This window comes from Mesoplodon mirus (genome assembly GCF_964341445.2).
Source record: "Mesoplodon mirus genome assembly, chromosome: 2".
NCBI lineage: Eukaryota > Metazoa > Chordata > Mammalia > Artiodactyla > Ziphiidae > Mesoplodon > Mesoplodon mirus.
In genome coordinates this window covers 50329453-50346753 of record NC_138977.1, presented here as the reverse complement: position 1 = coordinate 50346753, position 17301 = coordinate 50329453, and the positions used below count along the sequence as shown (strand labels likewise).

Genomic DNA, 17301 nt, shown 5'->3' with positions numbered 1-17301 from the left:
CCTGGAGACTAAAGAACTTGACTTAACGAGGTATGAAAGTCTTAGGTTATGTGTAAAGGACTTTCAGATCATCAGCCAGGTTAGAGGAATGGAGCGATTGACAAAGAGGATTATGGACATCTGGAGGCTCCTTCTTTGGATATTTGCATAAAAGACATAGAACATTTGCTGCCTTGGATGGTTTAATTATTGCCTTGCTAAAAGATAGACAGATGATCACCTACTTAAAGCCCTTTGCTTTAACACACATTATTTGTGTGTTTGAGAGCTGCAGTGTCTCAGTCTTAACTCAGTGTTAACAATCAGCTTGAACTTACCCTTCTTGAATTATAGCAGTGGTTTGGCACAGTAGTTTTTATTTGGTGGAATGATCTTCAGTATATTTCTCTAAACCATTTTCATCTGGCTTCCATCGCAACTATATGGTGCATACTAGTGGGAGATGAAAGGCAATGTTGTTTTATGGTATTGATAGAAAAAATCATATAAAAGAAACACAGCTGTTTTCTCATGCCTCTACCTATATTCTTTGGGTTCATAATCTGAATACCAAAATATTTAGGGGTAAGCTGAACAATAGCAAGTATGAGGCTATGGTTATAGTAATGTTAAAGTGGATTATGGATTGCATTCTTCAGGCTCTACATGATGTGAGGCACGTGGAGAGCTCTCTTGTTGGATCAGCACATCTCTTTTTATTCTTTAGGTGTTCCACGACATCGCTTATAAAGCAAAAGATAGGCAGGACCTGATTGCTGGCATTGACGAGTTCCTAGATGAAGTCATTGTCCTTCCACCCGGGGAATGGGATCCAGCAATCAGGATAGAGCCCCCTAAGAGTCTTCCATCATCTGACAAAAGGTAAAATGTTCAGGCCATTGGGAGTTTTCATTCTTGAGAAGGAGGTTGTGCTTAGAAAAGGAAAGAGGTTCAGCCAACTGCCCTAAGATTTTCAGGTTTCCATTCAACTTGAGGTATTATCTCAAATGAATCACACATGTGCCTTGGTTTGACATTCTGTTGACACTATAAAATGAATGTTGTATGTTGTGATATTCTTTAGTGATTACAAATTAGAGATCTCAGATTATGATATTGGAATACATTGTAGAGATTTTTTCGGGTTGTTTCGGGGACTCCTTGTACATGTGGAAAGATTCGTTTACTCAAGATGACTCCCTTTGGATTGAAGAGGTTAAGAAATTGGATGAGATAATTGAGGAGAAGCCATTTTCTAGAAATCTGTGTTTTTCCAGGTGAAACAATTTCCCTCTTATACAATATACAAGTTATTCAACTTTCTGTTCATCCACTCATTTGTCTTGGCTCTCAACAGAACACTTCAAAAGTTGTTTGTTAGGATGGCAGCCAGAAATAATTATCTTTCTCCCAAAGGGTTTTCGGTTCATCTCTTTATCAGCTAGTCAGGACCCACCTAAGAGGCAGGTGAATGAAATAAACTAATCTTTTCTTGGGCTCTGTTGTCTTGCTTAGAAAGAATATGTACTCAGGTGGAGAAAATGTTCAGATGAACGGGGACACACCCCATGATGGAGGCCACGGAGGAGGAGGACATGCAGATTGTGAGGAATTACAGCGCACTGGAAGGTAACTTATGGATTCGTCGGTCGTTCATGATGAAGTTCTCTTCCGATCTGAATTTACCTTCATCTTTCTGTCAGCATTTTATTCACCTGTTTGTACATTTGTTTGGTCAGCCAGCACACATTTATGGTGTATCTGTTAGTCACAGGCACTTGGGATGCAGCAGTGAATGAAAGAAAAACCCCTTTCCTTATGGGTCTTACCTTGTAGTGGTAGGAGACAAACAATGAGCAAATAACGAAATGTGGATCTGGTTTTATGGGGCAAAATAAAGCAGAAGTAGGGAGTTTCTGTGATGGGAGAAAGGTATTAGGTATTACCATGAGTGAGGGGTATTAGAGAGAAAGAGAGCTCGTGGGTGGTTGTTGCAGGAAGACTGAGTATTGTGCCAGTCTTCCCCACTTGGCTTTCATGATTCCCTCTCTCCCTGGTACATTTACTCAGAAGTGGGTAACATGTTACAGAAATGAGTAACTCCCAGGCTGCCATCTCCTGGGCCTGCAGTGGGGAATTCACATTTCCCAGATCGCTTTGGTTAAATCTCTTTACATTAGGATTTCCTTCGTGGTTAGGTTCTCCATTTCATTTTGGGTTAACTATAGTTTTAAGTAGGATACTCATTTATGAAGATATGGCTTTTTAAAAACGCTGCAGATTTTTTTAAAACACAAAAATAAGTCATTTTAATATGCAGTCGCATCTGAATGAAATTATGTTATTTTCTTCCTCTGACGACCCACTTGGGTTTCTCTCCCAAATTAAGAGGACATTATTTCTCTCCTCTTCCATCTTAAAGAATAGAGAGTAGGGGCTTCCCTGGTGGCGCAGTGGTTGAGAGTCCGCCTGCCGATGCAGGGGACACAGGTTCGTGCCCTGGTCTGGGAAGATCCCACATGCCGCGGAGCAGCTGGGCCTGAGAGCCATGGCCACTGAGCCTGCGCGTCTGGAGCCTGTGCTCCGCAACGGGAGAGGCCACAGCAGTGAGAGGCCCATGTACCACAAAAAAAAAAAAAAAAAAAAGAATAGAGAGTAGAACCTTCTCTTTCCCCCATTTTTTTTTCTGACTAGTTCTTTACAAACTATTTCCATTAGGAATATCCTTTTCCTTTTTTTTTTTTTTTTTTTTTTTTGCGGTATGCGGGCCTCTCACTGTTGTGGCCTCCCCCGTTGCGGAGCACAGGCTCCGGATGCGCAGGCCCAGCGGCCATGGCTCACAGGCCCAGCCGCTCCGCAGCATATGGGATCCTCCCAGACCGGGGCACGAACCCGTATCCCCTGCATCGGCAGGCGGACTCTCAACCACTGCGCCACCAGGGAGGCCCCCCTTTTCCTTTTTTACAGATATAATTTTCGGGATTTAACTTTTTAATTTAATCAGACTGTAATTTCCTTCTTCCATATTTTACCTTCCCTAAATGTGTTGCATGTCTACAGCATGGCTGGTACCATTCACAGTCCTGTGCATACCAAGAAAACTGAAGCAGGGCACTGAGTGCAGCTAAGATAGACAGGCAATCCTGAGAAAATGTGATAGCCCCTAGTGAATGTCTGAACTATGAATGGAGGGTCAAGACCTCAGAGGGCTGTTGAGCTCTGAGGGAAGGCATCATAGGCAGAAGGCACAGCATGGGAAAGGCTGAGTGAGGTTTGGTTCGGGGTGGGGTGGGGGAGTGAGTTGACAGATGCATGAGTCAGCTGACTTGCTGACGAATGTGATGGGTCTCAGCTTGGGATGCTCTTCCATGACACACCTGCATGGCTTCCTTCCTTAATTCCTTCCAATCCTCACCCCAAAGACACTTGCTTGGGAGGCCTGATCTGGCCACTCTAAATTTCAGCCATAGCACTCTAGCACTTAATAACCTGCTTTCCCACTTAATTTTTTCTTTGATGTTTTAGCATCATGCATTGTACTTATTTTGTTTCCCCCACACAGAAAGTAACTCCGTGAGGGTGGGTATTTTTTTCCTGTGTTGTTCACTGCTGTTTTTCCAGCACCCAGAATAGTGCTGGGCATGTCACAGATGCCCAATAAACATTTGTGGAGTGAATGAATGAATGAGGCTGGAAAGGAAGCTTTGACAAGATTATAAAGCGCCTTATATGATCTGCTCACATGTTTGGATGTTTTTCTTCAGACAATGAGAAATTTAATTCATCTACACAGTTTATTCTCGTCTAAAGACCAACTGTCTAGTCTTTAGGGAACGTGATGCCTAACTTGGTGACCATAAAAGAGACAGATAGAGATTTATTCTTCACAGTCTTCTGGTTTTATCTTAAGTGGTTGAAGAGTATCTTCTAATTCAAACACTTTAAATACAAATTCTTTGTGGTTAAGTTATCTCTAAGTTATCTCTTGGTTAATTTGATGGTAATTTATTTTATGTTGTCACGTGTTTGCTTTCTCCCTATGCAGGTTCTGTGGTGGACTAATTAAGGACATAAAGAGGAAAGCACCATTTTTTGCCAGTGATTTTTATGATGCTTTAAATATTCAGGCTCTTTCAGCAATTCTCTTCATTTATCTGGCAACAGTAACTAATGCTATCACTTTTGGAGGACTGCTTGGGGATGCCACTGACAACATGCAGGTGGGTTTGGTTTGGGGGAAGACACAAATAGTACAGCCCAGATTGCCTTCCTCACCCCTACAGCTCAGCTAGAAGCAGATGGCCTTTCAGTTACTCAGCATGATTTTCTTTCTTTTGCTAGATGCTGCATTTTACTTTGCTTCTGGCCTGCTGCTGTATTTCCAGCATTTTAGTAATTACAAAAATAGCTTGATGAAATCTGGCTTGAGTCACAAGTAGGGAAAAGAAGGGAAGGAAATGAGGATACACAATTCTGTTTGGGCAAAAGCGTATCAGCTGCTTTAGTTTTGTGCTGGGTATAAGGTTAAGATATTCTATTACCTTGAGTGTATGGACCATACTATTAAACTTGATGACATAGCAAGTTTTGGGGAATGCCTGGTTAGCTTCCTTTCTCATGTGAGCAAGCAATTGAGTGATTTGCTCAAGATTGGATTTGCATCTCTATCGGTAGAGCTCAGCTTTAAGGAATAAAAGCTAGGTGTTGATTTTACTATTCCTGAATCTGCCTCTCATTAAGCTGTGTAGACTCTAGCTTAACTTATTTTGTATAAACCACAATTTGTTGGTTACTTTGCAGGTGGCATTCACCCTCCTTTTGTATCAATAATAGCTGAAGCTTTAGCTATAGAGAAGTTATTTTAAATTCCCATAATCAGAAAAATATGTACAAAACTACTCTTAGTTGATCCAGTCATTAGGGAAAAATAGGTATTGTGCTAGGTGCTGAGTGAGTAGTGAGTGAAGCTGAAAACAACCAGATTCAAGCCCTTTTCAAACTCTGTCCTTCTATGTTTCTACTTATTACTGTTTAACCTATGTGACATTCATAAGTGCTGCCAACCAGCTTATTTAAGAAAAAAAAATACAGCTGATTCCAAAGGATTGCTTTTCTTCTACTTCTGTTTTCTCCCCTGGGCACATTCATGTTTTAGATTTCTGCTTAAGCACAAAATTAAGATGGAGACTCTCTATGACATCTATGTTGACCCAAGCAAAAAGGGAGACATTACTTTAAACAATTGTAATTCATCTGTTAAGAGAGCTTTTATCTTTTAGCTTTTATCTATTGCTATAAAGCATGTTACCCCTAAATCCAAGGCTTCAAACAACCATTTTATTATTCTCTCTCATGGTTTTGATGGTTGGTGGACTCAGCTGGGTGGTTCTCTTTGGTCTTCATAGACTTGTGAGTAAGATGGCAGCTAAGGTTGGAGTTGCCTGAGGGCTTCTTTAGTCACATGACTGGTGCCTAGGCTGAGATATCTGGTAGTTGGGGACTGAGGGCTCCCCACATGACTTTTCCTAGTTCCCATGTGAATGTGCACTCAGGATTCCTTCATTTTCTGATTTTCAAAGAGAGGTTGAAAATTCGATTTCTTACATGAAATCTGGTGATTCTTAAATATTGGCAGCTGATTAACATTTTAAAAGTTACATTGTTCTGGCCAGAAAGCACATTCCCCAGGCATGGGGAATCGAAACCAAGCGTGGTAGGACACAGAGATGAAGTATATGAAGAGGGTGTTTCCCCCTTTTTTCCTCATTCATAAGACAAGAATGAATAAATTAAATTGTAACAGTGTTGTCAGTAATGGTATTTTTTATAAAATCTGATCTGTATTCAAATTGGGCAGCTATTCTGCATCTAAATGAGAGCATAATGATAACTAAAGCACATCATTCAAGAGAACAAGTGGAAAAGAAAGCACTGGGGAAGCACCTTGAGGCCAGCATGAAGAAGATAATAGAGGCAGCCTCACGTAAAGAAAATCAGACCTTCCTCCCCACAGATACATCAGAAATACATCTACACGTGGAACTGCTCCTATAGTACACCACTGAACACTGGCAGAAGACCTCAGACCTCCGAAAGGCAAGAAACTCTCCATGTACCTGGCCATGTGGAAGAAAGGCTCTTGGTCCTCCAGCCAGGAGTCAGTGCTGTGCCTCTGAGGTTGGAGAGCCAACTTCAGGACACTGGTCCACAAGAGACCTCCCAGCTCCACCTAATATCAAATGGCAAAAATCTCCCAGAGATCTCCATCTCAACACCAGCACCAAGCTTCACTCAACGACCAGCAAGCTACAGTGCTGGACACCCTATGCAAAACAGCTAGCAAGACAGGAACACAGCCCCATCCATTAGCAGAGAGGCTGCCTAAAATCATAGTAAGGCCACAGACACCCCAAAACACACCACCAGACATGGACCTTCCCACCAGAAAGACAAGATCCAGCCTCATCCACCACAGCACAGGCACTAGTCCCCTCCACCAGGAAGCCTACACAACACGCTGAACCAACCTTAGCCACTGGGGACAGACACCAAAAACAACGGGAACTACAAACCTGCAGCCTGCGAAAAGGAGACCCCAAACACAGTAAGAGAAGCAAAATGAGAAGACAGAAAAACACACAGCAGATGAAGGAGCAAGGTAAACACCCACCAGAACTAACAAATGAAGAGGCAATAGGCAGTCTACCTGAAAAAGAATTTAGAATAATGATATTAAAGATGATCCAAAATCTTGCAAACAGAATAGAGAAAATGCAAGAAACACTTAACAAGGACCTAGAAGAACTAAAGAGGAAACAAGCAACAATGAACAACACAGTAAATGAAATTAAAAATACTGTAGAAGGGATCAATAGCAGGATAACTGAGGCAGAAGAACAGATAAGTGACATGGAAGATAAAATAGTAGAAATAACTACTGCAGAGCAGAATAAAGAAAAAAGAATGAAAAGAACTGAGGACAGTCTCAGAGACCTCTGGGACAACAATAAACGCACCAACATTCGAATTATAGGGTCCAAGACGAAGAAGAGAAAGAGAAAGGGACTGAGAAAATATTTGCAGAGATTATAGTTGAAAACTTCCCTAATATGGGAAAGGAAATAGTTAATCAAGTCCAGGAAGCACAGAGAGTCCCATACAGGATAAATCCAAGGAGAAACACGCCAAGACACATATTAATCAAACTGTCAAAAATTAAACACAAAACATATTAAAAGCAGCAAGGGAAAAACAACAAATAACACACAAGGGAATCCCCATAGGGTTAACAGCTGATCTTTCAGCAGAAACTCTGCAAGCCATAAGGGGGAGGCAGGACACATTTTTTTTTATTTCTTTTTTGCAGTACGCAGGCCTCCCACTGTTGTGGCCTCTCCCACTGTGGAGCACAGGCTCTGGACGTGCAGGCTCAGCGGCCATGTCTCACGGGCCTAGCTGCTCCGCGGCATGTGGGATCCTCCCGGACCGGGGCAAGAACCCGTGTTCCCTGCATCGGCAGGCGGACTCTCAACCACTGCGCCACCAGGGAAGCCCCAAGGCAGGACATATTTAAAGTGATGAAGGAGAAAAACCTAAAACCAAGATTACTCTACCCAGCAAGGATCTCATTCAGATTTTGGAGAAATTAAAACCTTTACAGACAAGCAAAAGCTGAGAGAGTTCAGCCCCACCAAACCAGCTTTACAGCAAATGCTAAAGGAACTTCTCTAGGAAAGAAGCACAAGAGAAGGGAAAGGCCTACAATAACAAACCCAAAACAGTTAAGGAAATGGGAATAGGAACATACATATTGGTAATTACCTTAAATGTAAATGGATTAAATGCTCCTACCAAAGACACAGACTGGCTGAATGGATACAAAAACAAGACCCTTATATATGCTGTCTACAAGAGACCCACTTCAGACCTAGGGACGCATACAGACTAAAACTCAGGGGATGGAAAAGATATTCCATGCAAATGGAAATCAAAAGAAATCTGGTGTAGCAATTCTCATATCAGACAAAATAGACTTTAAAATAAAGACTATTACAAGAGACAAGGAAGGACACTACATAATGATCAAGGGATCGATCCAAGAAGAAGATATAACAATTGTAAATATTTATACACCCAGCATAGGAGCACCTCAATACATAAGGCAAATACTAGCAGCCATAAAAGGAGAAATCGACAGTAACACAGTCATAGTAGGGAACTTTAACACCCCACTTTCACCAATGGACAGATCATCCAAAATGAAAATAAATAAGGAAACACAAGCTTTAGATGATACATTAAACAAGATGGACTTAATTGATATTTATAGGACATTTCATCCAAAAACAACAGAATACACATTTTTCTCAAGTGCTCATGGAACATTCTCCAGGATAGATCCTATCTTGGGTCACAAATCAAGCCTTGGTAAATTTAAGAAAATTGAAATCGTATCAAGTATCTTTTCTGACCACAACGCTATGAGACTAGATAGCAGTTACAGGAAAAGATCTGTAAAAAATACAAACACGTGGAGGCTAAACAATACACTACTTAATAACGAAGTGATCACTGAAGAAATCAAAGAGGAAATAAAAAAATACCTAGAAACAAATGACAATGGAGACAAGATGACACAAAACCTATGGGATGCAGCAAAAGCAGTTCTAAGAGGGAAGTTTATAGCAATACAATCCTACCTTAAGAAACAGGAAAATCTCAAGTAAACAACCTAACCTTACACCTAAAGCAATTAGAGAAAGAACAAAAAAACCCCAAAGTTAGCAGAAGGAAAGAAATCATAAAGATCAGATCAGAAATAAATGAAAAAGAAATGAAGGAAACGATAGCAAAGATCAATAAAACTAAAAGCTGGCTCTTTGAGAAGATAAACAAAATTGATAAACCATTAGCCAGACTCATGAAGTAAAAAGGGAGAAGACTCAAATCAATAGAATTAGAAATGAAAAAGGAGAAGTAACAACTGACACTGCAGAAATACAAAAGATCATGAGAGATTACTACAAGCAACTCTATGCCAATAAAATGGACAACCTGGAGGAAATGGACAAATTCTTAGAAAAGCACAACCTTCCCAGACTGAACCAGGAAGAAATAGAAAATATGAACAGACCAATCACAGACACTGAAATTGAAACTGTGATAAAAAAATCTTCCAACAAACAAAAGCCCAGGACCAGATGGCTTCACAGGCGAATTCTATCAACCATTAAAGAAGAGCTAACACCTATCCTTCTCAAACTCTTCCAAAATATAGCGGAGAGAGGAACACTCCCAAACTCATTCTACGAGGACAGCATCACCCTGATGCCAAAACCAGACAAAGATGTCACAAAGAAAGAAAACTACAGCCCAATATCACTGATGAACATAGATGCAAAAATCCTCAACAAAATACTAGCAAGCAGAATCCAACAGCACATTAAAAGAATCATACACCATGATCAAGTGGGGTTTATTCCAGGAATGCAAGGATTCTTCAGTATATGCAAGTCAGTCAACGTGATACACCATATTAACAAATTGAAAGAGAAAAACCATATGATCATCTCAATACATGCAGAGAAAGCTTTCTACAAAATTCAACACCCATTTATGATAAAAACCCTGCAGAAAGTAGGCATAGAGGGAACTTTCCTCAACATAATAAAGGCGATATATGACAAACCCACAGCCACCATCGTCCTCAATGGTTAAAAACTGAAACCATTTCCACTAAGATCAGGAACAAGACAAGGTTGCCCACTCTCACCACTGTTATTCAACATAGTTTTGGAAGTTTTAGCCGCAGCAATCAGAGAAGAAAAAGAAATAAAAGGAATCCAAACTGGAAAAGAAGAAGTAAAGCTGTCACTGTTTGCAGATGACATGATACTATACATAGAGAATCCTAAAGATTCTACCAGAAAACTACTAGAGCTAATCAATGAATTTGTAAAGTGGCAGGATACAAATACACAGAAATCTCTGCCAATCCTATACACTAATGATGAAAAATCTGAAAGTGAAATTAAGAAAATACTTCCATTTACCATTGCAACAAAAAGAATAAAATATCTAGGAATAAACCTACCTAAGGAGACAAAAGACCTGTATGCAGAAAATTATAAGACACTGATGAAAGAAATTAAAGATGATACAAATAGATGGAGAGATATACCATGTTCTTGGGTTGGAAGAATGAACATTGTGATAATGACTCTACTACCCAAAGCAATCTACAGATTCAATGCAATCCCTATCAAACCACCACTGGCATTTTTCAGAGAACTAGAACAAAAAATTTCACAATTTTTATGGAAACACAGAAAACCCCCGAATAGCCAAAGTGATCTTGAGAACGAAAAATGGAGCTGGAGGAATCAGGCTCCCTGACTTCAGACTATACTACAAAGCTACAGTAATCAAGACAGTATGTACTGGCAGAAAAACAGAAATATAGATCAGTGGAACAGGATAGAAAGCCCAGAGGTAAACCCATGCACATATGGTCACCTTATCTTTGATAAAGGAGGTAAGAATATACAGTGGAGAAAAGACAGCCTCTTCAATAAGTGGTGCTGAGAAAACTGGACAGCTACATGTAAAAGGATGAAATTAGAACACTCCCTAACACCATACACAAAAATAAACTCAAAATGGATTAAAGACCTAAATGTAAGACCAGAAACTATCAAGCTCTTAGGGGAAAACATAGGCAGAACACTTTATGACATAAATCACAGCAAGATCTTTTTTGACCCACCTCCTAGAGAAATGGAAATAAAAGCAAAAATAAACAAATGGGACCTAATGAAACTGAAAAGCTTTTGCACAGCAAAAGAAACCACAAACAGGACCAAAAGACAACCCTCAGAAAGGGAGAAAATATTTGCAAATGAGGCAACTGACAAAGGATTAATCTCCAAAATTTACAAGCAGTCATGCAGCTCAATATCAAAAAAACAAACAACCCAATCCAAAAATGGGCAGAAGACCTAAGTAGACATTTCTCCAAAGAGAATATACAGACTGCCAACAAACACATGAAAGAATGCTCAACATCATTAATCATTAGAGAAAGGCAAATCAGAATTACAATGAGATATTATCTCACACTGGTCAGAATGGCCATCATCAAAAAATCTAGAAACTATAAATGCTGGAGAGGGTGTGGAGAAAAGGGAACCCTCTTGCACTGTTGGTGGGAATGTAAATTGATACAGCCACTCTGGAGAACAGTATGGAGGTTCCTTAAAAAACTACAAATAGAACTACCATATGACCCAGCAATCCCACTACTAGGCATATACCCTGAGAAAACCATAATTCAAAAAGAGTCATGTACCACAGTGTTCATTGCAGCTCTATTTACAATAGCCAGGACATGGAAGCAACCTAAGTGTCCATCAACAGATGAATGGATAAAGAAGATGTGGCACATATATACAATGTAATATTACTCAGCCATAAAAAGAAACGAAAGTGAGTTATTTGTAGTGAGGTGGATGTACCTAGAGTGTGTCATACAGAGTGAAGTAAGTCAGAAAGAGAAAAACAAATACTGTATGCTAACACATATTTATGGAATCTAAGAAAAAAAAAAGTCATGAAGAACCTAGGGGTAAGACAGGAATAAAGATGCAGACCTTCTAGAGAATGGACTTGAGGATATGGGGAGGGGCAAGGGTAAGCTGTGACAAAGTGAGAGAGTGATATGGACCTATATACACTACCAAATGTAAAATAGATAGCTAGTGGGAAGCAGCCGCATAGCACAGGGAGATTAGCTCAGTGGTTTGTGACCACCTAAAGGGGTGGGATAGGGAGGGTGGGAGGGAGGGAGACGCAAGAGGGAAGAGGTATGGGAACATATGTATATGTATAACTGATTGACTTTGTTATAAAGCAGAAACTAACACACCATTGTAAAGCAATTATACTCCAATAAAGATGTTTAAAAAAAAACAAAATCAAAGAAAGATGTGGTTTTGAGAGGGCAGCAAGAACAAAACCTCCTTCTGTCTTTCAGAATATAGAGAGACTTTTTGTGAAGATAGTTTTTCAACACATTTTTTTTCAAAGATGTTCTCATTGAGACAGAGGCAGTATGACACTTCTTATGTGTTAGTTTATCAACTTTTAAAACTGAATTGAACTCCTTTTCAATTTCATAAGGCTTAGCTTTAAAACACTGCATCTGAGACAGGAAGAAATCTGTTAAAGTCTATTGGTGATCCCTCCTGGTGAATTAATTTCTGTATGAGTGAGTTCTGTAAAGTAAAGGATTCTGTTGTGTAACATGTATAGTTACTGTGGGTTTTTCCTCTGTGATAGGTGTTATGGGAAAGGCATTGGTGGTGTAGTAAGCTGTTTTCTGGGTTCTGAAGATTGTAGGAGAAATATAAATGCTTTCAGTGTATCAAGATGTCCATTAAAATGACCATTGGCTGGATGTTACTCCTGGGAGTTGACTTAATTCAAAGTATCTAGTTCAAACCTATGAGGACTATTTGCCAGACATAGTTTGGTCATTTTATTAATAGATTTTGTAACCTCCATTGACAGTTTCACTGAAACTATGAATTCATTATTTTAAAAGTTTCTCTGAATGGAAATAGTGATGGACATATTTTCCTTTCATTTCTGAAGACTTTTTTCTTTAATAAATTCATTGATGAAATGCTACAATTTGATATTCAGTGGGTGGCAGAAACACTGATAAACAGGGATAAAAAATTAATGACCATTAATAGATACTTGTTGAACTGAGTACTCTATTATCAGTTTCTTTACGGTGGAATAATGCTATTAGTAAATGGGTTCATAGATCCAAGTGCTGAGTTTATAGATCTAAAATAATATATATAAATATAAATGGACTAGTGTGTGCACACATACCTAACTCAATAGTTACATAGTAATTTTACATATCCTAGTATTTAAATATGGAAAAATTTTACCTATAGTCACCAAATTAGGTTTTCCTGCAATGGTAGATGACTTAGATTGGCACGTCTGTTGGTTTTATCTATTTTGAAGACCAGGGAATAAGGTGAATTTAATATGTGGAAGGGTATCTCAAAACTGAAAGGGTGTACTTTAACATACAGAGGTGTTTTTTTTTTGTCTTGTTTTTTTATGGAAGTATAGTTGATTTACAATGTTGTTTTAGTTTCTGGTGTACAGCAAAGTGATTCAGTGATTCAGTTTTATATATGTATATAAAATTTTCATATTCTTTTTCCATTATGGTTTATTATAGGATATTGAATATAGTTCCCTGTGCTATACAGTAGGTCCTTGTTGTGTATTTTATATAAAGTGGTTTGTATCTGCTAGTTCCAAACTCCTAATTTATTCCTCTCCCACCCTACCCTCCTTCAGTAACCACAAGTCTGTTTCTGTTTTGTGAACAAGTTCATTCATGTCATATTTTAGATTCCACATATAAGTGATATTATATGGTATTTGTCTTTCTCTTTCTGACTTACTTCACTTTGTATGATAATCTCTAGGTCCATCCATGTTGCTGAAAATGGTGTTGTTTCGTTCTTTTTTATGGCTGAGTAGTATTCTATTGTGTATATATACCACATCTTCTTTATCCATTCATCTGTCAGTGGACATTTAGGTTGCTTTCGTGTCTTGGCTATTGTAAATAGTGCTGCTGTGAACATTGGGGTGCAGGTATCTTTTTGAATTATAGTTTTCTCTGAATATATGCCCAGGAGTGGGATTGCTGGATCATATGTCAACTCTATTTTTAGTTTTTTGAGGGACTTGCAAACTGTTTTCCATAGTGGCTGCACCAATTTACATTCCCACCAACAGTGTAGGAGCATTTCCTGTTCTCCACGTCCTCTCCAGCATTTTTTATTTGTAGACTTTTTAATGATGGCCATTCTGACCAGTGTGAGTTGGTACCCCATTGTAGTTTTGATTTGCATTTCTCTAGTAATTAGTGTCGTTGAACATCTTTTCATGGACCTGTTGGCCATCTGTATAACACGTACAGAGGTTTTGATGCTCTGGTGGTAGATGTCTTCTTGACTTGGACACCAGGACAACAAAATATTTTGTGGATTTGGTGCTGAGACCCGGGTTATTATTTCACAGGTCTAAGGCAGAGGTTGGTTCATTCCTTTGCAAATATTTATTGAGTGTCTACCATGTGCCAGACACTATTTTAAGTGCTGGGGATACAGATAACATGACCAAAATAGGTAAGAATCCCTATTCTGATGGTATTTACAATCTAGAGTGTTGATTCTGATGGTATTTACAATCTGGAGTGTTGATAAAGCAATCTTTTTTTTACCCCCCAGAGATACCAGTAGTGGTTTGTAGTGGGCTTAATTAGGGGGGTGAATTTGACTTTCTAAACATTAGGTCAAGACTAAGCAGAAAAGCATTGGCACAGCCTGAAATAATCTTAAATTATATCACATGTCTTCATAAATGTGACAGTGGGTTATTCTCAAAAGCACTGGCAGCTCAAATGAGTCAACTGAGAACAGTGTCCTTGCTTTTAAAGACAGGAAGCTCAGAGATGGTTCACATAGCCTTTATTTTGAGGCTACAAATAGACATGGGTGCTGGGTAGAAGCATGTTGGGAAAACACAAATGAGTCACTGCACTGGTGTTGTTTAAGCAAACTCTTCTGCCAACTTCTGTTCAGGAGGTCTTGCCTGCTCAGAGATAGGAATTTACATTTAAGTGTTCATGTCAGAGCAGAAGTATATATATTATATATATGCATATATATGTAATTAGTATACACACATAAATTCTGAGTTATATTTGTATATTATATATTATATATTATAATAAAAGATATATATTTAATAATCATACATATATATGTAATCATTACATACATATATATGTAATGATATATGTATCACACATTATATGTGTGTGTTTGTGTATATACATATACACACACCTCTTTAGAAGCAGATTTTGGGAGCCACATGGATCATTTCTCATGGAACTGTGTTCAAAATAAAACAGTTGAGGCTACAGTGGCTCCAAATATAATCAAATTATAATGGTAACATAGATAATTGTATGTATTCTTCAACTTTCCACATACATTTGGGCCATCACGCTTCTCTGAGAGGACTCTGAGCCTTCCAGCGTGGGTATGCATGGATTCCTTGTTAAGTGTGGGCCATTAAAGTTTAGCCTGGGCTTCTGGGAGTAACTGAACTGCTTTGCCAAGAGTTGACCTTATATTTGTCTGAGATCTAGCACTGGCTTGTAACTGTTTCCTGTTCTTAGAGTTAAAGACAAAGGACTAGAGCATAGGCTTTCTGAGGTCTGAGAACTGTGCAATTCTCTTACTGTCCTTTTCAGTATGTCCCACTGTAATAATCCTCTGTTCCCCTTGCCATACTGTCAAGTAAACAAGGGCTTTTATCTTCACTATCCTAAAAACATGTCTTTGTCACAACTAAACTCTCTGTGACCATGCATGCGAACTCATTGCGTTATATTTCTACTACTCTTGCTTGTCCTATTCATTTAGATGCTTTAAATTGTTAAATGTTGATTTAACAAATATTTATGGATAGCTTAGTCTATGGGTAAGATACTGATATAAGGAACAGTTTTTTGATGCTTTATGGCAAGTCTTTGTGTTGTTTAAAAGTTGTTCTTCTGAGCTTTATGGAACGCAGAAAAGTGCTTTAATTTAAATCGACATTGTTGATTGTGAATGACTGAGAACAGTCTAGAGGGAAGACTGAGTGAAGAAAGTCATTTAAATTTTTTTCAGGAGTAAATATAATCCTATTTTCACAAACCTTTTAGTAAAAGAATACAGTAAGGTTTTTAGAATTGTGTGAGTTTTGTGATATTTATGGAGCCTAACAGCACATTTTAAGGGAACTTGTTTCATAATAAGGAACATTTATAAATGTAAATTTGGCATCTCCAAATTTGAGACTTTATTTTAACATACTGCTGTGCTGAGAATATTTGATCAATCTACTCAAGATGGAAATGTATCATTTCTTATTTATATATGATATTCCTTGATAAGATAAACACTTCTTTGTAACAGCAGGATTAAAGCAGCAGATAATTGCTTTACTACATGAGGGACTGTACAGTAATTTCACCTTACCCGAATATTGCACTTTGGCACCAAAGTGCATTTCTTCCTTGAAGTGGAAATAGAAGGTGACATGTTAATCTGTACCAGAAACGTTCTAGTTTCAAAAAGTGAGGTAGGGATAGTCTGTCGGAATGAACCAATTAGGTTGCTTTGGTAAGAAAAAATAAATGTGTATTCAGTGACAAAGCAAAGGGTGCTACACTGCTTACTTGCCTCCAAGGGATATTGGCCATCCTTTTCCCTGGAAGGAACTTTAGATAATTTACTTCATTTTATTTACAAGTTTTGAATTCAACCTGTTTGATTGAAGTTAAGTAATTTTTTTTAACCAAATTTCATTTGCCAGAAACCTTTTTGGTTGTTTTTTTAATTAAGACCTTTGTCAACTCTATTTTCTTGGTGATCAGAAAATGATAGTCATTTGGGCAGCAGTGGAGATCCCAAATGATGCTAAATTCTAAAATTATTTTGTGTTGAGCTTGAAATTATTTTGAAGTAGTTTTATTTTTAATAAGATGTAATTATGCATTGTGGAAAATTCAAACAATACAGAAACACTGCATAGAAGATAATTTTGCTCTTAAATCCATCACCCAGAAATAACCATTATTAACCTTTTCATGAATATCTTTCCGTATGTCTTGCAATGCATGTGTAAACAGATCAGTGTATAGGATTTTATGTAAATGAGATCATATGTGATCATATACATCACTAGCATTTCATGGAAGTCTTTCCACTTCAATACAATCTTGAACATCATTTTTAACTGCTGCATCTATTTATACACATGATGTATGTGCTATAATCTACTTAATAAATTCTCTATTAGTAGACTTTCAGTTTTTTTCAGTTTTTTCATTTGTAAACAAACTTGATGCTTAACCACATTTTCATTCTTCTTAATTACCTCCTTAGAGTAAATTCCTAGCAGCATGTGACTGCAGGATATACCTATTTTATTTTTGTTATTTATTTCAGATTACACTCCACAAAGGTTATACCAATTTATACTTCTCTCAGTAATGGACAAGAGTGCTGGCTTGCTCACACTCTTGCAGGAACAGGATTTGTCTCATATTCTCATTTTTGTCATTCTGTGGCTTGAAAACATGATGGCTCATTCGTATTCAATTTAAATTTCTTGATTTTTAGTGAGAGTTAATATCCTTACACGCTTTATTGCTTACCCATGCAC

The 17301-nt window shown here is 38.2% G+C and overlaps 1 protein-coding gene across 1 annotated transcript in view; it reads left to right on the top strand.

Annotated features, from left to right (window-relative positions):
* SLC4A4 (solute carrier family 4 member 4) overlaps positions 1-17301 on the top strand; it is a 350822-nt gene that overhangs the window by 242457 nt on the left and 91064 nt on the right. Inside the window, exons 10-12 of the mRNA XM_082645180.1 lie at positions 707-861; positions 1495-1608; positions 4025-4199. Of these exons, the coding sequence (XP_082501306.1) occupies positions 707-861; positions 1495-1608; positions 4025-4199 (444 nt within the window). The remainder of the gene's footprint in view (positions 1-706; positions 862-1494; positions 1609-4024; positions 4200-17301) is intronic.